Genomic DNA, 23,488 nt, shown 5'->3' with positions numbered 1-23,488 from the left:
TAAGTTATTGTATAGAACTTATAGATCAGCAACTTTGATTTCTTTTTATCTTATTTCAATTTTGAGTGGAGCAATATTAGAGACTCAAAAGTTTCTATTTTTCCAGATTGATGGAACTTACCTGTTCAACTTAGAAGGTTTTATCCCAAAACTCTGTCAGTTAGCTCAAGAAACAGGGGAGGATGATATAGTAAGAACTGTTCAGTCAGCTGGTTTGCAAGTGCTTTCCTCAATGGTATTTATTTTACAGTGTCATAATTGTTTTTAGCATTTAGATTACTTCTTCTCCCTTTCAGAACAGCATGGAGCATATGTAACAGGAACCAAATGAGATTTGTAACACCCCGTTCTAGAACCGGATTGTTATCATTACGTACGACATTATGCGCAGTTACAATCACAAAATTGAATTAAAACACGGATAACCTTTTTTCCTTTTTATTTATAAAAGCTTTTGTTCAAAATCCATTTCCGTAATTAAATCAATCCCTGTATTGTGATTATAACTCAACTATATGTGGAATTATCACTGTAAGTCCCACTTTAATTGCTTTTAGAAACTAAACGCATCCATTCTTTATTTATTTAAGAAATTCCTATTCTAATTTTATGGCCTCCAATTTCTAATATGTTATAGGATTTTTCATTAGCTACGCGTGGTTTCAAACCGCGTTCAAATCGGAGCACCGTAGCTCAAGTTAAGCATTTTCTAAGAAAAGGGTGCAAAATTCCCAGGACCCCCACGCCCATAGCGTGGGATCCACGCCTATAGCGTGGGCAAACAGAAAGGTTGACGCTTAGAGCGTGAATCTCACGCTCAGAGCGTGGATGTTCTGCAACAAACACCCAAAACAGGACAATTTGACCTCCTATGGTATTCTACTCATAACTTGAGTTTTACTCATCCAATTTACACAATCTTGGTCTCTATGGAAAGCTAAGAAAAAGATCTACAACTTCCATGCGAACACAAGGATCCAAATCTATCATATAGAATACGAAAATTAGACAACAAGATGGTATATCTCTACTTTTACTTGAATTTTCAACCTAGAGGTCTTCTTTCACCTAATTGACAATCATATCATTCTTTCAATGCATGAATTCTAGTCTTTCAAAGTACTCATACACTAGGAGAAGCATGCATACCATTTCATCATACATACATCTTCATTAATTACAACAAGTCTTAATTACAATTCATGGGACTTAGCTACAAAATAACTATGCTCAATCCCTTGGCTCTCAACAACAAAAGAGGTACCAAAAGAGATGAGCATAGGCTAAGTCCATCCAATAAAGCATAATATACATATGACAATTGACTTTCAAATAGAAGTCCTATACATGGTATCTCTACATGTAAGGAATCTCAAAATATCATATTCCAGGTACCATCTACTCACGCTTCTTGCCTCTGTCAACCTCACCTCTAACCGTACCTGAAATGATGCCCCACAACACGGGGTGAGATAAAACTCAATAAACCCAGGGTTCTTGGAGAGCTCCTCCAACCCCAGAGTTCACTTCCTGCATGAAGGGTTAGTATCCACATGGCATGTAATGCATCATATATCCAGAGGCAATAACAGTAATGATTTAATTACAGCATACTCATGCATTCAAATGGCCACAGAATTAAACAATCAAATCATCACACACGCTTCAGTTGCATCTTAGTCCTTTCCACTAAGCATACAACCTAGCCCCTAGTGCTTGTCCATTGGCCCTTTCTCCAATGACACAACAATACTATATGAATGCAAACATACCATAATACTAACATTACCACTCAATCATCCATTCATAAACCATCACTTCCATAAAAGCAATGGTGGAACAACAAGAGGGATTAACCTCCAAGATCCAAAGGTTTACCTCTTAATGCTTTCCCTCCTTTTGCAAGCTTTCTTCTAGCTCACCTATCCAACAATCCTTCTTGGGATCTCAACTTGGTAATTCCTTCCAATCACCAACACACCCAATCCAAATGAGCTACTCAAGCTCCATGGCTTCCACTAATGGTTGGTCACTCAATGTGGTTCCTCTTGCTTCAATCCTATAAACACAAAGGACACCATCAACACAACCAATCCAAGCCATAGCTCAACAATGCAAGAAACTCGATATTTCAAGCATGAATTTTCCAAGATTTTGAACATAGCTTAAATAACAATCTAAACTTATTTCTACCGTTTATTTAACTTTCCTAGCATTTTTCACAACATACACTAAGTCTCAATCTTCCTAGAACATAGCCAATCTACTCACATTATCATAAAACCCTAAAACACTATTCATCAAAACCTAAATCATGCAAAACTCAAGGAATTTGTGTGAAAGAGAGTGGAAAACTCACCACCATGGATCACACAACAAGGCAAGGTTGCTCCTCAAGCTTCCATGGAGGTAGAAGCCAACAAATCTCTCCACTTTCCAAATGGGTCGAAACTTTGGAGAGAGAAATCCCACAACACACCACTCCCCACTAAGAACCAAGCTAGGATTAAGGATGAGGGGAAGAATCTAAGTGGTTTAGGCTTTTGAATCAAGATAAAAGGTTAAGAATGAAGGGAGCTAGGGTTTCCCTCTCCTTTCTCTTCTTCTCCCTCTCCTCCTCTCCTCCTCTCCTTCTTTCTTTCTTTCTTCTCTTTTCTTTTCTTGTTGTCGACGGGAATTGGAGAGATTTGGGGTTCTTTTATGGCATAGTCACTTAACTTTGGTTAAGTGGAATAAAGTGGGTATTGGTTCATCTATCTATTCAACTCCATTAATCACCAAACTTTACCCAAGTGTCTGGAATATTTTTCTAGGAATATTTCCACTTCCATTTTTATATTTTGGCTACTTTTGCCCACACTCATTTATACCCCTTAATTTTCACTGAGTACACTTTTTACCTCAAAAGTGACCCTAATTAATTTAATTAGGCCTTTTACTTATTTTTAACTCACTAATACATGCCAATTTACTTAATAACATGTAATTTACTGTTTAATTAGGTTAGGAATATTATATTCACCCCACCTTTTAGCGATTTTGCCCGCAAAATCAGGAACTTACCTATCCCCGTTACCAACTGGACAGGTCAGGCCTTTTGCCTTCCCACTGCATCTCGACCATCAAAATGGTTTTTACCACTATACTTATACACACCTTGCCACTAGGTGCAAACCTTTGAGCTTATAAGTAATACTTGATTCCCTCAAGCCTATTTATTTTAACCCTATCAAGGTCTCTATCCTCCTGTCTGGTACGAAACCATAAACTACCATGGTCTTACCTCATCAACCTTTTACCTCTTATCTTGCTTGTCTATCAACTCCAAGTTCTTTTCCTTTCAATTTTCTCATGTTTTATCATTACAAGGGTGTTAAAAGTAAACCTCACAAAATTTTCCATTTCGTGAACTAGTCCTTTCACTACGACTGTGAACCCTTTCTAAGTTCTCAATCTAATATTAGTCATTTTTCTAATATTACCATCTACTTGTACTTTAGTAGCTCAGTCTTCTTACTGATAGTAAACTTTCCTATTTATTTGTACATCAGTTTTCTCACTGATAATACCATGCCACTGAAACATCAGTGCTTCAGTCCTTCCACTGATAATACTAACTACACTCATAATGGACCATCAGCCCTTTCACCGATGACCCTATCAGTCTTTTCACTGATAGTACAATCCTTACATAAACTTTTACTTAGATATTAGTCCTTCCACTAATATCACGCACCAATCCTTTCACTGGCACGCACATCAGTCATTCCACTGATGATTTTATCAGTCCTTTCACTGATGATTTTATCGTTCAATTGTACATTAGTCCTTTCACTAACCATACCATCTTTCCTCTCACTTCATGAGTTACTCTTAGGGAAACATTTCTTTTAAAACAAATTTTTATCTGGGTGCTTCCAAGAGTCACTACTCTTAGGAATTATTCCATTAAGAAAGCCCCGTATCCACTTATTCTCCTATTTAGAGAATTTCTTCGCTAATAATTCACATCCATCTTAAATGCAATTTCATATAACATAAACTCACAAGAACAATCATTTTCACACCCTCATGCAATAGTCTTTTATTCTTTGCCTCAATACATTAACATACAATCAGGCATAACTATGCATGTTATCAGACTACTTTTCTTTGTTATACCTTCACCTCCTAATGGTTTTTAGCCGTAAGCTAAACCTAGAGGTTTACAGTTTGGTCTATAATTCTAGCTTTTCATTTCATTAATTCTTTTGTTAACTTTAACTTTTGTGGTTATAGAGCCTACGCTCCACTTGATCAGACTAATGTCAAATCTGTCAATTCAACACAATGTTCACTCTCACAGACATTGCATGCATCATCAAGAATACATCACTCACATGCATGCATTACACTTTATGCAACAACATGTCTATCATCATTACACTGGGTGGACAATTTACAAGAAAGAAATTTTCAAATCATACCTTCAATTTGCCTGAGAGTTTCCTCCCTATCATGTGGCTCTAAGGTATAATCTTGACCTCCAACTCGAGATCCAACAATTGCGTGTACATTTGAAATCCGATCAGTCCTAGTAGGACATACATTAGCAAAGTGACCCAGTTGGCCACATTTGAAGCACGACTTTGTTTCGTACCAACATGTGCCTCTATGTGTCTTCCCGCATGTGTCACATTTAGACAGGGGGAATTCACTCACAACTGTCTCTCCTTGGTTGCCTTTTCTCTTAAATTTATCATCAGATTGCTTCGCTTGCAATTTCTTCTTTCCATTCTTGTCATCTATTTTCTTATTCTTTTCTAAAGTAGAGTCAGTTGCTCCACTAGCACCTGACGCTTGTGTCCCAGAAGACTTCTTGCTCTTTGCCACATTATAAACTTCTTCTACTTTCCGGCATTGGTTCACAAACTTGCTAAACTCTCGGATATCACAATTAGACATCTTCTGAGACATTTTCTCATTCAGACCCCATTGAAATTTAAAGGTCATCTCGGCCGGAGTAGGTAAGGCTCTCCCATAGTTGGCGTACTTCACCAATTCGTTGAATTTAGCAAAATATTGGTCAATTGACATCGACCTTTCCTTTAGATCATTGTACTCGTTCTGCTTCTGCTCCCTAGCCTCCCTAGGGAAGTAGTTGTCCAAGAATAACGTCTCGAACAATCGCCAGGTGATTTGCCGGCCTTCAGCTTCTAAGGGCTGCACTGTATTGGTCCACCAATCCTTAACTTCCTCTTCCAGCATATACACGGAGTAGACCAACTTCATTGCATCAGGGCATCTCATCACCCTGAAGATCTTCTCCATTGCCTAGAGCCATTTTGCTGCCGCCATTGGTTCATAGCCTCCCTTAAAGGAAGGTGGTTTGTGTTTTCGAAAGGCCGTCAGTCTCCTTTCTTCAGCTTCATGTTCATCAAAATGCTCAACACGTGGTTGACGAACCTCAACATGTTGACTATGACTATCAGAATGGTAACTACCCTCACCCTCATTGTTACCCACTACACCCTCTTCTTGTAAAAGAGGTGGAGAAGGCGTGGCAGTGTGAGGAGGAGGAGTGGGTTGCCGGTATGCAGGTCTGGCACCCCTCAACGTCCTCAACTCGTTCATCATCACGGCTATGGCATTCCGTGAGTCTTCATTTGTCTTCAACAAATTTTCATTGGCTTGCCGGCTAGCAGCTAACTCCCTTTGAACGGCTGCAAGAGTTTCAGCCACGGGATCCGGTTGCCCGCCCGTTGCCACACGGCCACTTCGGAGCCTATCAAGAGCAGCCAAAACAGTGTCTGGCTGAGCATTGGCATTCAATGTTTCAGGGTTATTCCGGTTCCTTGTCATGTCACTACACATGTTACACAAAGAAATGAGTTGATCAGGCTCATACTTAGTGATCACATGCAATAATCATAAAGAGTACCAAAACAACTATAAAGCATTAAACACCAAGCATATACATAACAATAGTCCACAAGTTTCCCTACAAAACTGCTCTGATACCACTTGTAACGCCTGGCAACTTGCAAGGATCAACGACTGTCCCCACACACTAACACAAGACTTTTCAGCGTGCTTTGTCCTCACTCACACACTTCCCGGGAAAACTTCCCAGGAGTTCACCCATCCCAGAATTGCTCCAAGTCAAGCACGCTTAACTATGGAGTTCTTTCGTTCTGGGCTACCGAAAAGTAGATTCATCTTGTTAGTATAGGTAGTACCAATTAATTCTTATAAGCCATTCCTAATTGTACCGTCCCATACCAGCACAGTCGCTGGAATCCCTCTCTTTCGAGTGTTGATTCGATTCATTCATGAACCCCCAAGCTGCAAGATTTGGCATGAGCCGCTCATTGTTCGTGCCCTTTCGCACCAGCGATCACTCCCTGCCTTTGCCAGCTCTTGGGATGTTACATGCCCACCAGCTTCCACCTGATTCTTCCTTGAACCACACCGTACTGGAAGAGAGGCCCTGCTCTGATACCACTAAATGTAACACCCCATTCTAGAACCGAATTGTTATCATTACGTACGGCATTATGCGCAGTTATAATCACAAGATTGAATTAAAACACGGATAACCTTTTTTCCTTTTTATTTATAAAAGCTTTTGTTCAAAATTCATTTCCGTAATTAAATCAATCCCTGTATTGTGATTATAACTCAACTATATGGGGAATTATCATTGTAGGTCCCACTTTAATTGCTTTTAGAAACTAAACGCATCCATTCTTTATTTATTTAAGAAATTCCTATTCTAATTTTATGGCCTCCAATTTCTAATATGTTATAGGATTTTTCATTAGCTACGCGTGGTTTCAAACCGCGCTCAAATCAGAGCACCGTAGCTCAAGTTACGCATTTTCTAAGAAAAGAGTGCAAAATTCCCAAGACCCCCACGCCCATAGCGTGGGCAAACAGAAAGGTTGAAGCTGAGAGCGTGAACCTCACGCTCAGAGCGTGGATGTTCTGCAGCAAACACCCAAAACAGGACAATTTGACCTCTTATGGTATTTACTCATAACTTGAGTTTTACTCATCCAATTTACACAATCTTGATCTCTATGGAAAGCTAAGAAAAAGATCTACAACTTCCATTAGGACACGAGTATCCAAATCTATCATATTGGATACGAAAATTGGACAACAAGATGGTATATCTCTACTTTTACTTGAATTTTCAACCTAGAGGTCTTCTTTCACCTAATTGACAATCATATCATTCTTTCAATGCATGAATTCTAGTCTTTCAAAGTACTCATACACTAGGAGAAGCATGCATACCATTTGATCATACATACATCTTCATTAATTACAACAAGTCTTAATTACAATTCATGGGACTTAGCTACAAAATAACTATGCTCAATCCCTTGGCTCTCAACAACAAAAGAGGTACCAAAAGAGATGAGCATAGGCTAAGTCCATCCAATAAAGCATAATATACATATGACAATTGACTTTCAAATAGAAGTCTTATACATGGTATCTCTACATGTAAGGAATCTCAAAATATCATATGCTAGGTACCATCTACTCACGCTTCTTGCCTCTGTCAACCTCACCTCTAACCGTACCTGAAATGATGCCCCACAACACGGGGTGAGATAAAACTCAATAAACCCAGGGTTCTTGGAGAGCTCCTCCAACCCCAGAGTTCACTTCCTGCATGAAGGGTTAGTATCCACATGGCATGTAATGCATCATATATCCAGAGGCAATAACAGTAATAATTTAATTACAGCATACTCATGCATTCAAATGGCCACAGAATTAAACAATCAAATCATCACACACGCTTCAGTTGCATCTTAGTCCTTTCCACTAAGCATACAACCTAGCCCCTAGTGCTTGTCCATTGACCCTTTCTCCAATGACACAACAATACTATATGAATGCAAACATACCATAATACTAACATTACCACTCAATCATCCATTCATAAACCATCACTTCCACGAAAGCAATGGTGGAACAACAAGAGAGATTAACCTCTAAGATCCAAAGGTTTACCTCTTAATGATTTCCCTCCTTTTGCAAGCTTTCTTGTAGCTCACCTATCCAACAATCCTTCTTGGGATCTCAACTTGGTAATTCCTTCCAATCACCAACACACCCAATCCAAATGAGCTACTCAAGCTCTATGGCTTCCACTAATGGTTGGTCACTCAATGTGGTTCCTCTTGCTTCAATCCTATAAACACAAAGGACACCATCAACACAACCAATCCAAGCCATAGCTCAACAATGCAAGAAACTCGATATTTCAAGCATGAATTTTCCAAGATTTTGAACATAGCTTAAATAACAATCTAAACTTATTTCTACCGTTTATTTAACTTTCCTAGCATTTTTCACAACATACACTAAGTCTCAATCTTCCTAGAACATAGCCAATCTACTCACATTATCATAAAACCCTAAAACACTATTCATCAAAACCTAAATCATGCAAAACCCAAGGAATTTGTGTGAAAGAGAGTGGAAAACTCACCACCATGGATCACACAACAAGGCAAGGTTGCTCCTCAAGCTTCCATGGAGGTAGAAGCCAACAAATCTCTCCACTTTCCAAATGGGTCGAAACTTTGGAGAGAGAAATCCCACAACACACCACTCCCCACTAAGAACCAAGCTAGGATTAAGGATGAGGGGAAGAATCTAAGTGGTTTAGACTTTTGAATCAAGATAAAAGGTTAAGAATGAAGGGAGCTAGGGTTTCCCTCTCCTCCTCTCCTTCTTTCTTTCTTTCTTCTCTTTTCTTTTCTTGTTGTCGACGGGAATGAGAGAGATTTGGGGTTCTTTTATGGCATGGTCACTTAACTTTGGTTAAGTGGAATAAAATGGGTATTGGTTCATCTATCTATTCAACTCCATTAATCACCAAACTTTACCCAAGTGTCTGAAATATTTTTCTAGGAATATTTCCACTCCCATTTTTATATTTTGGCTATTTTTGCCCACACTTATTTATACCACTTAATTTTTACTGAGTACACTTTTTACCTCAAAAGTGACCCTAATTAATTTAATTAGGCCTTTTATTTATTTTAACTCACTAATACATGCCAATTTACTTAATAACATGTTACTGTTTAGTTAGGTTAGGAATATTATAAAGTGTAAGAAAGTTTCTTCTGTTACGTTAAATACAAATTCAAACCCCATTTTCAAATGTCTAGAAACTACAATTAGAGTTAGGTGTTCTTTCTCTGGATCTCATGATTGTCTTTATGGATGAACTGGTCTGAGATCCAAGTTGATTCCTAAGGTCCTCAACCTGTTGGATCGTGAATGGTGTAGCTGCAAAGCACTCCCTTGTCTGGTAAGGTATGATCTAACCTTTTATCAATCAGTGAATGATTGCAATTTTGCTTTGTTCTGCTGTCTTCCTATCTTGTTATTTGAAATTAAAAATTGGAGACCAAAAGTTTAGGTTTATGGAGTCTTGTGCTTTGATCAGTACTTGATTATGGGGTCAAGAATAAACAGGTTTATGGATGAATTACTTCAAAGACGAGAAACACATTATTGATGTGTGTTAAGATACCTGCTCTTGTAGGAAATTGAGTTTTTAGGTATCTTAGCTAACCCCACCTTGAAACTCAGACAGCCTATCCAATTCAACCTAGCTGCTTCTTAGGAATAGAACATATGTATTCTGAATTTTCCTTAATATGTATTAGTCATGCTTGATGTCATATGAGTTTCTTTGTTGATGCATGGCTACTTTTTCTCTGCTTAAGTTATAAATAGTTCGAGGAAACTGATCCGGATGAGTTTCTAATTCTCTATATAATGCCAGCATATTCTGATCTTTTGTCTTGTCCTTTGATTAAAATTCCTTAATTCTGAAATTGTATAAATAACAATATTTTCATTCATAGATGCTAACACTCGTATAATATCCTCACACCAATATGCCTATCATACTACTTTTGACCTCTTGCTAATAGCAGGGCCAGTATACTCACACAATGGTAAATCAGTATCACCCTAATGAAGAAAATTTCCTATAAAAAAGGACTTATAGAATATACATACTTTATCTAACCAGCTAACCATTTGAATTTATATCTAAGATCAACATAAATCGCGATCTGTCTGAATCCCGTTGTTTGGTGGCTTCCCAATCTGGAGACAAGCAATTGGTGGGACTGTTGGAGTTTTTAATTCACCATAGGTCTGCCAGCAGAATGGATCATATAGATGGTATTTTTCTTGAACTGGTTGTAACTGAATAGTGGTTAAAGAAACATCTACACAAGGAAGACTATCACTACAGGCAAAGTGAACTGGTTTAACTGTGTATGTCCCCTTTATCCTTTCATAGTTGATTCCTGCCAGAGCCACAGCTGATGTTTGGTTTGTGCAGCTTCTTTTATCGCAGTAGAATTGGTCAATCACAATTGGGAGTTGAACTTCAGAAACCTGTATATTTGAGAATAGTACTCCTTGTACCGAACCTGATCCACCCTGCAGATATGTTACTTAATTTGTAAGAGATCAAACTTTTCCATCAAGCTCTAATGTTGGAAGTGATTAGAGACCTTGGATTGAATGGGAACTTTGCAGCATTTGATTGAATCATATTTAGCATTGATAACAACATACAAATGTTTAATGAATTGGATTTCAGACTATTAAAAAAAATAAAAAAAATAATTTTTTTTTTTACTGCATCTCAGAATAGTTATTCTGTTAGGAGATTTCTCATTACCTGAAAAATTATGTAGAAAGCAGTTGAGGGATATTAAAATTGGCTTATGTAAAAATTACCAATGTCATTATAATGGCTGATCATTCTTTTCCATAAAAGAAACAAAAGTAATTGTACGATATAATTTTGAAGTCAAATTTGCTGGTTAACTTGTGGAACAGATATTTTGTCTTGTATAACCTTAGGAATCTTTTTAATTATAACTATATTGTATTGCACATATTTTACCTGCCATGTTTTGATTCTGACACCATTCATTGTGTTGTGCATATTGACATCCCTGACAGTAATGTTTGAGACACAGGCTCGGGTGTTATCCTTTCCTAGACCTCCAATACTGATTCCATGCCCTGGTCCACAGTTGACATTGTGTATGTATACGTTTGAGCATCCAGTTTGTATGGAAATACAGTCATCTCCTGCACAACGGTAGAAATTTTAAACAACACATAAGCCAACTTGGACTATTTATGCCTGTTAATCTACATAATGTGTTTTGCTTTTGATTTTTGTCCAGATGCAACCATTTTTGCCCCCAAGTTTTATCTGTTGAGAACTTTGGCTCAGTTTGTAAAGGATCATTGGATATGCTATTTTCTAATAAAGACAAGAATAATGGAAGATATACAAGAAGAATTAAAAGAGTATAGTATACAATTGGATGATTCAGTGTGGATTTTGGGCTTGACACGTGCCATGTAATTATGACTGATTTTTAAAGCATTGGGAGATTGTCTGTTGCTATGTGTCCAACATGTGTGGGGATAGGATAAGATAATGTCTTGCCCCTTTGAGGTTCATATAACATGCATCCAAGCTTTGTTTTTCTCTTTTTTTCTTTTGTTTTCAATTTTTATTTTCACTTTCTTTTTTGTCCCTATCTACAACATTGACTTTTTTATTACTCCATGCTCAAACTTAGCTTATAGCCTCTGTTGTTAAAATAAAATGGAAATGTGCAATAACTTATCTGTAATTAAAATATTACCGCAAGCTAAAGTGCTGCTATAAATCAATACATCTTGGGAGTTCTGAAGGTGAATTCCATCTGTGTTAGGGCTATCACCAGGAGATGATATGGTCACATCATGGACCAGGACTCCATTACAGTTGTCAAACTTGAGGTGACATTGTGGACTATTTTGAATTGTTATGCCTGTAACTGTTGGATAAAAACTCCCATAGAACCGCAGTGCCTGTGCATAAAAAAATTACAATCATTATATTCCAAAATATCCTGAAGATGAATCAAATGGGTTATGTGAAAGGTTTAAAATGGTCCTCACAGTTGGCTTAATGCCTGGCATTTTTCCTCCCAGCTCATTTTGTATCTAGTACAATTGCAAAGGTATAAATGATTAGCCTCAGTGAGCAACAAAGATTGTTATGTAAGGTGCAAAGCTAGAAGGAAAATTACCGGCATTGAAGGCCTTCCTACTGTGTGGTTCAAAGGGACTATGAGTTTTTCCTCATCATCAATAGGATTATCATATGGATGGTCTTGCCACCATGGTGAGCCTCTTCCATCAATGATACCGTTTCCTTGAATGGTAATTTTTACCAGCTTTGTAAAATCCAACCATTGTAATATTCCTCTGCCCCAAGCATTGGGGTTAGTTGGTGCAACAATGGTCCCATCAAGCTGACAAAATACAACTTTATTAGTCTCACTTACTAAGGTAAATATGTATTTTGATAAGATTTAGGGGACATAACTGATTATTATGTAATTTTCTGACTTTGCCAAAAAGGCAGATACATGTTAATGTTACTTTCTCATGTCAAATCATGCTTAGGTTATGAACATGTGGAGATGGGATATATCATGTTATTTAGTTTTGCTTTTTTTCTCAGCTGCTTTCTCTTTCTAGGTGGATGTGTTACCTGGAAAACGATGTTGGGTTTACAGTATGGGCCCGAGAATGAAATAGGCCCCACGTAGAAGACATAATCTGCTGGGATAAGCATTGTTGAAGCCTCTACCTTACAAGCTTCAGCCCATGCTGCTTGGAATGCCTGCATTGCATTTCATTGAATAGCTACTTCAATTACAATACCAACATAAATTAATAAATATATATAGTGCTAACTCATTGTCTTTATATATAGGAATAAGTTATTCTAAGTATCTTTTTTTCATTTATACCTTACCTATCGATCTCTAATATCATTATATCAGAATCTCAAGAAGTTAATTGAGATTCTGATCTAATGATGTTGGAGATTAGTATACAAGGTAGGCATAAAAAAAAAGTATATAATATGTATACCTATTTAAAAGTTTTAACCTGTAAATAATTTTTCTAACTAGGTTAAAAAAATTATTAAGTAATAGGTGAAACTAAGATTACTGATTTTGCAAATTAAGCTTAAACTATATTGAAAAGCCTACCTTTCCTCCCTTAGTTGTAGTATGTAACATATATCTGTGTGCTATAAATTTAAGATTATTATAGGAATCGTGACCTAACTGTCGTAACGAGAATAATTTCTCAAGTAGGTCCCACCCCTTTTGGTTTGTTCCTGGGTCCACCTTTCTGTACTGTTTCACTATTTAGCTTTCCATCTATGGTCATACTCATAGTAAACTTTATTTAATAGCATATTTACTAGGAAATATAAGAATCATGTTGCAGGACACTGTTCATTCCTGCAACAAGGATCCGGCAACGTATCTTGAGGATACGGCGCCGTATCCTGATTTTGGTTTGACTTTTTTTTTTTAAGCGTGGAATCCACACTTGATTTGTGTGTGCAGGAAAATGATCTTGTCATGTGACATGAGAAAAAGCTAACCCTATTTACTAACTCAAGATTGCATCCCAAACAGAAAAGACAGAAGGAAAACAATTCTTTGTACTCATAATGGCTTTTTATTTTACCATCAACTTGTGTAGCTGAACCCAGATCATTACAACTGAGAAAAAAAAGGGTAATACTGAATAATGTAATATTGTGAAAATTATAACCATAAGCAACATAAAATCTTGTCCACTTATACTCACTATCCCTGTAAATTCAATAACTTAATTATGCATTCCAGGGAATTCTAATGGGAACAAAGAATTCTGCGATAAAGTGAAAAATCTTAGTCTTAGTGTTACATGATAACTTGTAAGCAAAATCTACATTAAAACCATTTGCTGAGTTGTACTAAAAAAACAAAAAAAAAACCATTTGCTGATGAGTGTAATGAGGTTCAAAGAGTTTACCTTTGTGTCATCAGTACTTCCATCTCCCTTAGCTCCAAAATCTAGCACATTAAAGGTGGTAGAATGCCCACCATTGTAAGTCGAGGGGGGATCTTCTTTTGGATTAGGAGATGGTGGTGGTTGTGAGGGAGTGCTTTTATGTGATGGAGCCTTTGGTTTTGATCCTCCACCATGGTTATTGTGACCATTGCCATAACTCTTTCCTTTCTTTTTCAACATAGAAGCTGAGACAGCTCTATTGTGCCTCCAATGCTTGCCCCTTCTAGCAATACAAGCTTCAAAATTGGAAGACCAAATAAGAAACACAATGAGAAGCATGTATGTGAAAACCCTGAAGCCACTCATTTTTTAGTAGTTTATGTGGAAATGTAGTAGAATTCAGAAGAGATGCAGAGACAGAGAGAGAGATATAGTTTCTTTGTATTGCTGATAAAACAAACAGACTGTTATGCTTATATATAAGGAAAGCACTTCAAGGCTAATAATAATTGTGTAGGGCTATCACTTAAGTATAAAATATTCTTGATAATGCCAAGCATTTATGATTCATTCTCCTTTCTTCTTTTTGTGTTTTCATTAATTAGTTTGTTTTCCTTTTTGTATGAATTTGCTTAGTGAGTTGTGGGGCTGCAAATTCTCTTGCCACATATCCAAAGTCATTACATGTGACCAAAGCAAGTGACAGTTAGGGGGCTACCATTGTATTTTAACCGTGCCTACATGCCCATCATAATTGCCCTATTGGACGAGGGCAGAGGACAAATCTACGTTTTGTCTTGTGCAACTTTATTTCATTTCTCTGGCTTAGAGTAATATTGAACTTAGAGATATAATAAAATTACTTATGTAATATCTAAATTTTTTTTATCCAATTCAAATTCGAGTATTGTTATATTTATACTAGGGATAGCTCTTCCAATACCATTTCTTTTTTTCAGAACTCAAATTTAAGACTTCTAATCTAATTAAGAGACATTGATTAAGGAGAACAAATTCCTTGCCATTTGTACCAATGGTTGTTGATAACACCTTAAACATTTTAGGAGAGTTGATCAGCGACAAATACTCAAATAGCATTAATATTTCTATGCTTATTCAAATTATAAACAACTTAGAAGTGAAGAGCAACAAAGATTTCTTATAGGGCTGGCAAATTTTCAGTAGCACAGAATGAAACTATGTCATCGGTACTGGAACATGCTTTAAAATACAAGACCTATTAAAGGGAGAAAGGAGTTTGACACTAATATAACCCATTTAGGGACTAACCAAGAAAAAGTTTAGGACAAAAGGTGGACCTTAGATCCCTATACTATATACCCTTCTTCACCATTTTTGTCAATAGTCAGATGTATGCATCACATTTCACCTGTTTGCTTCCTTCATACAAATTGTGCATAAAAATAAAAAATAAAAAATTGACTTTTGTTGGTATTTGGTAATGTAATAAATCAAGATTTGTTGCAAAAGCCATAAAAAAGAAAAAAAGAAAAGAAAGAAAGAAATCCACGTGAGTGGGTCTATAAGGGGTCAAGGGCACACTAATTACAACAGATCTTTCATGATCACATGATACCTTCACGGGCCTAGACTTTTGTCACTTTGTCTTCTTAAGCCATGAGCCACTCCTATATGGTCATAAAGACACTCCTTAGCCTATTTCCTCCAATTTTACTTTTCTATCCCTCTTTTCCTTGTTAAATCAAAAGTGAAAATTTGAGAGAAATAAAAGTTTTAATGAAAAAAAAAATGAAGCAACTTATTGTACTTGCAAGGAAGGATTTGTGAGAAACCCTCCTCGCGCCCACTGATTTGCAACATCTTTTCATGTTTATACTGGACAACATTTTCTGTTCATATGAATAAAAACAAAAGAAAAAGTACATATCATGTTCCTCCTGGACAACATTTCTGTGCATGAGGTTTTCAAATCTATTGAGGCCCCAAAAACAGAGAAAAGTAAAACATTGGAAAGAAAAAAAGTTAGCTGAAATCAAACAAATGAATAAGAAAATTCACTTTCATTATATCATATGTCAAAATCCCAATGTGAGTGTGGGGAATGTATCAGTTTGATGGGTGCCAATACTACTTTCTAGAAACAGATTGAGGGTTAGATTCTGGTAATGATTCTGAAATCTTTTTGTTCTAACTCAACTCAAGGGACCAGACCATACTTTCTTTTATTTCCTATTTTGTCACACCCTCCATGTGTATCTCTTCTGCATAATAAGGTTTCCATGTATAGATACCATGGAGGATGTGACAAGCATGCCATTTTAATTTATAATGAATCACTATTGTGTATGCTTTAGGTGTTCGAAGACAACTCAGGATCAATTTGGATTTAAATTAATCAGTTTGCAACACATATTGCAGAAAAGATATATGTTATGTTATTTTACATATCTTTCACTACATATATAAGAGAAAATTGTGGTTGACTCATAGGTGCTAGAAAGTTTAAGTCTATACAAAATTTATCCCAAAAAGGATGAACTTGTTAATAAATTATAATTTTCATAAACCAATTTGTATTTTCGGGACCAAAACAATAAGAGAAACATCTTTCAAATGTCAAATTATATATTTAAAGGAAGGTTATACTTACAAAGTTACAACTTATTTTCATTTACAACCATATCTTAACCGTTGATTTTCGTCAATCAATGATTTTTATCTTCGCAAATCAAACTAATTAATTAATGGTTTTATAAGAGTTATGTTATAAAAAAAATAATTGTGTAATGTTATAGAGATTCGTTTTGCGTGCCGGTAGTTTTTTTTTTTTCTTTAAAACATGTGGATCCCACAAAATGTTGTGTGTGTAGGAAAGTTTGCGTGATCATGTTAAATGATAAAATGCAAATTCATTAATTAATTATTAATTTGTAATAAATGATAAATATTGATTGGTAAAAATCAATAGTTAAGATATGATTGTAAGAGATTCCATAATACTTATTTTCTTTTGGGGTGACAATGATGGGCACGAGGTGAATTGGACTATCATATGCAATGATCAATCATCAAATATGGATTTCAGTTATTTCCATGTGTTCCGCTTCATTCACTAGAGTTTCTTTCTTCAGTACATGAGGTGCTGGTTGAAGCAAATGTTAACTGCCACCCAAATATTTACATAAGTGCCACTTCTTGAAAGTCACTATTCATTCTCATGCTTATCTGTGACCCTTGACCTTTTCCACAAGTCCCTTTCCCTCCAGATATTTGCTTCCAACAATGATCTTCTGCGTCTTTCTCTCATAACCATTAATCCAATTTTTTCGCCAATCAATGTTGCTTAATCTTGTTATCTCTGTTATTATGATTTATATCATAGCAGCAACAGCTCCCAGTTGAATAATTCACTATTCTAATTGAATAATATGATCCCAAAAAACAAAATAAAACTGAAGCTAGAAATAAAGAATACTTAATTGGGAAATGCATTTGTCATGTTACATGACAAATAAATAATTGTTATTTTAAAAAAAAACACAAGCTATATAATATTAAAGAAAATGAGAGGACACATTATTCAATAAATTGGTCTTATTTTTTTCTTAACATAACAATTATTTATTTGTCATGTCACATAATAACAAATGCATTTCTCTTAGAGGCGTTTGGTGGAGGAGAAATTTTTTTTAACCAGGAATCATGATTTTCAGGAATATGATAGGAAGATGAGTTTTCTAGGAATGTTGTCAAAAAGGTGTTTGGTAGACTAAAATATTCCCGGGAATATTTGGTTAATTTTCTTAATGCTATGTTTAGTTGTATTAAACTTTTTTTTGCTATAGAAATCTTAGAATACCACCCCCTGGATGGTATTTTCAAAAAAATTTACACACAAACAAATCCTGGAAAAATCAGATTTCCAGGAAAATTTTAAAAAACTTATACCAAACGTAGATAAATATGATTACCACTCTTAATTTCCCGGGAATGCTAAAGAATCACTGGCTTAGTTTATTGTAGGAATTTCGCATTCTCAACTACAGTCTTTGACCCATTTGATGTAAAAAAGGAAACTGTTTGTTGGACAAATTCAAAATCCAAGATTTTATCAAAATAATATAAAGATATATATATACAGGATGTGCGTGTTCAAGTCACACATAAAAAAATGCATGTTTGTCATGTGGCGTATTTTTTCCGACGCATTTTGAACGCGCATATTTGATATGCATTTCATTACATTATTTTGATAAAATACAAAATTTTAAATGAATTCAATAAAAAAATTCACATTTTTAAATCACTGAGGTTTAAAGGCCCCAAATTATCCACTCTTATTTTATTTATAGAAGGGAGAGGAAATATTGTGCTTTGTTCAACCATTATATTAATAGATTTTATTTCTCTCATTTTATACAAGAGAAATAAAGTTCTAGCACACACAAAATAAAAGTGGGTTCAATTTTTATTCTTTTTTCTCATTTTATTTATGAGTCTCACTTATAATTTTGCTTCTACTACATAAGATAACTCTTTTTCTATAACATAAGAAAACGATTTTCCTATATTAATTAATGGATAAAGAATTTCTCCAATCAATGGAGATAAATTATCTCCAGTGAGCTCAAAATGACATTATTTTGTGGCAAAAATCAAGGTATTTTTGTAATTTTAATTTATTGCAAGGTTATATTAGTCTTTATCATTATAATTTTTTAATCTTATAATCCAAAACGACGTTGTTTTGAGCTTATGACGACTGGAAAAATATTTTCCCCTTAATTAATATGCAACAATTTCCAATTTTGGTACCTTTTATACCTGTCTGTGACTCTATTTATTTCATTGGTGACAAGTTTTGCTGCTTTCACAAAACATTATCTCCTATTGATTGAAGGGAGGCATGTTATCATGAATTCATATCCTTTAACTAATTTTATATTTTTTACAGCAGAAAAATATTAATTGTTAACTATGTCCAGCATGCACAATTTATTACATGTCTCCGGTCTTCTGAATCTGACCTCATGAAAATCCCACATGTAAACTTATTAATTATGTTCATTATTATAGGTCCCTTTATTATTTATTTCCAATTTGCCTGAGTTTACATTTTTTTTTTTCTCTATCTCGGTGAAAAAATCATAAAATAATTTATAGAGAGAACATGCGAGAAAAAGACAGAGAGAGATAGGAAAAAGGAGTACCACACAATCTTCTTAGCCGTCTTTTTGTGCTCATGTGCTCGTGAACTTTAAAAGTCTTCTCGTGAACTTCATGCACACGAAAATGAGTAGGTTTGCTTCTCATCCATTATTTGTGAATATGTTTTTCACCAACTAAGGGATAATCAATTTCATCCATTTATGTATATTCTTATTCTACCTTCCACCAACCTTCAAAATAGTGACATGCCAACAAATTAATGTAGCTTTTTTTCTTCTTTTTTTTGGTAAATAATTAATGTAGCTTTATATATTTCATTAGATAAATTGCATATAAATTTTCTGTCTCTCATTGCTTTTCCTAACAACAAATTGGTTTGATTATACATCTCTTATTAAGAATATAGTAATATATATTAGACATTATGGAACTCGTTAATGGTAGGGTCACACACTGACATTTTTCTGATCATATTTATTGAAGAAAATTAAAAGGCAACAAATTATTTAGTATTTACATTATAAATATATACATTTACCAACTATCTTTTTGTGTTTGGTGAGTAATCCAAAAGGCCTAATATGACCGCGTGTTGGCGGATATATATATATATATATATATATATATATATATATATATATATATATATATATGAGTTTTATAAGAGTTATGTTATAGAAAAAGTGATTGTGTAATGTTATAGAGATTCGTTTTGAGTGCCGTAATTTCTTTTCTTTCTTTTTTCTTTTTTCTTCAAAAAGTGTGGGCCTCACAAAATGTTGTGTGTGTAGGAAAGTTTGTTGTGTTATGTTAAATGACAAATGCAAACCCCTATATATATATATATATATATATATATATATATATTTATATATATATAGGAAAAAATGTGTGTCATTTTAAAGGATGTAAAATTGTCATTTTAAGAGAGAGAAAAAGATAGATAAAGGAGGAGAGAGAGTTGACTAAAAAAGTAAATGTGTGGATCCCACCTCTTTGTGAGAGTAAAATGATATAAGTTGTGTCACTTAAAAGGATAAACACTTCTCCCACACACACACATATATATATAGGGATATGATCAATTTACACCTGTGTAAGAATAATAAATCTTACACCAAATCTTAACCGTTGATTTTCGTGCATATAACGGTTGAGATTTATTGGAAATTAAAAATTAATTAATGAGTGAGACCTAATAAATCTTAACCGTTAGATGTAAAAAATTAATGGTTAAGATTTGGTGTAAGACTTATTATTCTTACACCGGTGTAAGATGATCCTACCCCATATATATATATATATATATATATATATATATATATTTGGGTTGCTTTAAGATAATTTTGAGAACATTACATGAATGTTTCTATAATTAAAAAAAGAGAAAAAGAAGTATAATGTTGTAAAAAAATGTTTAGGTTATGTTACCGAGATAGAAATTGTGAGACCCACACTTGTTTTCAAAAACCAAAAAAATAAAAAAGTGTGGATCCCACAATCTGTATCTCTATAATGTAATCTAAACACTTTCCTACAACATTATACTTCTATTTCCCTTAAAAAAAAAAAAAAGATGCATTGCATTTCCCTGATTTTCAGTTGCTTGGACCCGCTTAGTTGAAAAGTACATACATAGGAATGTCCATGCATGATATCAAAGAATAAGAAAGCCAAATATGGGAATTAGTTCACTTTAACAACAATTAGATTCCTGATTACCTCAACAATGAATGCAAATGTTTGTAGAAAATGTGCCACAGTGAAGATAGTTCTATTTCTAGCTAGTCATAGCTTTTGGTTCACGGATCTTTCTAGAATTTGAAGATGAATGTGAAACATAACTTTTTTTTATCTGTGTTGAAATTTTTCCATTGGAGATTTCTCATTGTTGCTGCTGCTGATGTTATAGTTTGAGGTGCATGTGAGTTTTCAATTGGAAGAATATCCATTTATACATGTCAATGATCTTCAAATTTTTATTCTTGAATTAATAAAAAAAAACAAAAGTGTTGTTTGTCTCGATCTCTTTGTTTGTATTCCGTGGACCTTGCCCTTACTTGTGTTCATGGTCTACAAAAAGCCATTTTAGCAATATATATTCACGGATTGCTTTGAGCCCCTAAAGCTTTTGCTTCATCAATAATTTCATTGGAAGATATCTCAAAGACCCTTTATCTGTTAATTCATGGCCTATAATGCAGGCACATGACCCTCATCCCACGGCAGAAAATGAGACACATTCACACTCAAACAACAACTTCATTTTGGTTATGATTAGTGTGCACTATGCATATCCATGTGCCCTTTTGGTTTTTGCTATTACAGAATGTTCATTGTGTCATTTATATCACAGCTTCCACAATAAGTAAGATATGATATGAATATGTACTAGATTTATGCAGCAGAAAGGGATGCCGTACGTTTTAAAAGAAGCTGCAAAACAATGAGTTGCTTTAAAAGAAAATAAAAAAAAATAAAAAATTAGTATCATTGTTTAATCAATTTATAGATTCCTTTGAATATTTCATACATATATCATAGATATGACACTTGCCTACCATATCAGTTTAAATTGTTTAATTCATGTTTCTTAATGCAAAGTTCTTTAAAATCATACATGCATGTCAGAAATATAACTCTTGCTGTAATGAGCTGTATATATAAAGCAAGAAAACAGGGGACCATAAGTTTTATTTTAATAGTGACATATTAATAATAACCAAAATTTATAGAAAAAAATAAAATTAAAGCAGGTATTCTTTTTCATTATTTGGTTTTAGGTGGCATTACTAGTCTGAATTCAAGCAAGCTTGTGAGTTTTTGCTTTCCTACTACATGGACAAACCTGTGCTTAGGGGACTAAAGAGGATCATGGTGTATAGAAATTAGGAGAGTAAATTAAAGTGGTCCAAAGCCATAGAAGACTACCCTAAATTAATATTCAGAAAAAAACTGAGAGCCACCTGTTAGATAACTGATACACAAAACTGAACCCTTACATCCACACATGGAATAATGATTTTTTGTCTTTGTAGTCATGTCTATCCAATCTGATCCTAAGTGAAGATGCTAAGATTAAGATTCCATCTAGATTAGCACCTTGTTGAAACCCATGTGGCATGGACCATGGACACTCAGGACTGATCATCCTTTTGCTTTGAATTTCTTACATAGTTATAAGTTGAACTCTTAGCCATAAGACCAATATTTAGTTAGTATCATCATATTGTTTTGATAGATGTGTTGGCTTGTAAGAACCAACTGAAAGAAACAGTTTATTTCAGGATGCTACCAGCTCTAACATTTGGCCTATTTGTATAGCATCAATATACAGACCAATAAAGCTATGCAGCATTAACTACTAAAGAAACCATTTTCTCTTTGTTTTTTTCCCATTTCAATGCAACAAAACAAGATTTTTGCCTTCAATTGGCTAGTCAGTTGGTCCCAATTGATTAAATTGTTCTTTGGACCACATTGTCACTACCTTGCACTAGCAGGCATATAAACTGTTGTGCAAAAATTCATATGTTTGTCGCTTGGAAACTGAATAAGAACATTATTAATTGATGTAGTGATCATACATACATCTTATTTATTCATTTTTGTTGTCATTAAGTAATAAATTTAAGGCTAAGTATGGACTGGGCTAGGGTATCATCTCACTGGTCCCAGCTTGTCTGCATCTGTAACTGATAGCCTATACCAATCATACCCGCTCAAACTTCAATTGAAGAAAAACCCAAAACAAAATTAATTATGAAATAATAAAAATAAAAGAAACTAGTTTTTGCATCTTTCCCCAGTGTTCTATAATTGGACCTAGTACTAGATAGACCCAACTTAGTCCAATCCAATTTTATGAACCTAGAGGGGTGAATGTTGTTGGAAATGAAATTCAAGTATGAGATGGAAGTCCCGCATTTGTTAGAAATAGACTAAGTGAGGATTATATAAATAGAAATATCCATAAACTCTATCCATTAAGATTTTTGGTATAGACGTGGTGTCAGGTCACTTATTATTTGAGAAACGATAAATAAGCATAAAAGATTATCAACAAAATCAATCCAGTACCTTTTAATAATGAGTAGTTACGCAAATTTAAACACGACTCCATCAAACATAACCAAGCAAACATAAAGCTAATTTTTAAATAAAATCTCAATCAATATAATAAAATTTATGTGTGTCTTTTCTTTCTTCAATGCTGCTGGAATCAGCCACTGCTATCTATTTTCTGGAATAAATTTCAGTGTATTTTCTAATTATTTAATAAACAAGACATCCCTTGATTAGTCTCTTACCTCACCTCAAACCTCCTCCAACATACCATTGCAACTGCTACATCCGGTTCATTTACCCCATTTGATAATAAATTATAACCAAAGGGTTATTGTATAATGCATCTATAGAGAGCTATAAC

At 34.7% G+C, this 23,488-nt stretch overlaps 2 protein-coding genes and 1 long non-coding RNA gene across 3 annotated transcripts; 1 reads left to right on the top strand and 2 right to left on the bottom strand.

Annotated features, from left to right (window-relative positions):
• Window positions 1-4,455: 4,455 nt before the first annotated feature.
• Window positions 4,456-5,310, bottom strand: LOC133298337 (uncharacterized). Its single transcript, XM_061497603.1, has one exon. It carries the CDS (start codon window positions 5,308-5,310, stop codon window positions 4,456-4,458), a length of 855 nt encoding a protein of 284 aa, XP_061353587.1.
• A 3,866-nt stretch (window positions 5,311-9,176) lies between these two features.
• LOC133298340 (uncharacterized) lies at window positions 9,177-11,655 on the top strand. Its single transcript, XR_009749786.1, has 5 exons — window positions 9,177-9,322; window positions 10,080-10,305; window positions 10,373-10,495; window positions 11,005-11,146; window positions 11,235-11,655. It is a non-coding gene; the product is annotated as an uncharacterized LOC133298340 (long non-coding RNA).
• LOC133298339 (polygalacturonase At1g48100-like) lies at window positions 10,081-14,352 on the bottom strand. The gene is made up of 7 exons (XM_061497605.1): window positions 13,930-14,352; window positions 12,602-12,733; window positions 12,135-12,359; window positions 12,004-12,048; window positions 11,706-11,913; window positions 10,946-11,136; window positions 10,081-10,473 (listed from the first exon to the last, which is right to left on the bottom strand). The coding sequence occupies exons 1-7, from the start codon at window positions 14,272-14,274 to the stop codon at window positions 10,081-10,083; spliced, it is 1,539 nt and encodes a 512-aa protein (XP_061353589.1). The 5' UTR covers window positions 14,275-14,352.
• Between the last annotated feature and the right edge of the window lie 9,136 nt (window positions 14,353-23,488).

This window comes from Gastrolobium bilobum, unplaced genomic scaffold (assembly GCF_033153095.1).
Source record: "Gastrolobium bilobum isolate Gb01-03AN ecotype WA unplaced genomic scaffold, APGP_CSIRO_Gbil_v1 utg33134, whole genome shotgun sequence".
NCBI lineage: Eukaryota > Viridiplantae > Streptophyta > Magnoliopsida > Fabales > Fabaceae > Gastrolobium > Gastrolobium bilobum.
The sequence above is the reverse complement of the archived record's forward strand: the minus strand, read 5'-3'. Positions and strand labels throughout refer to the sequence as shown.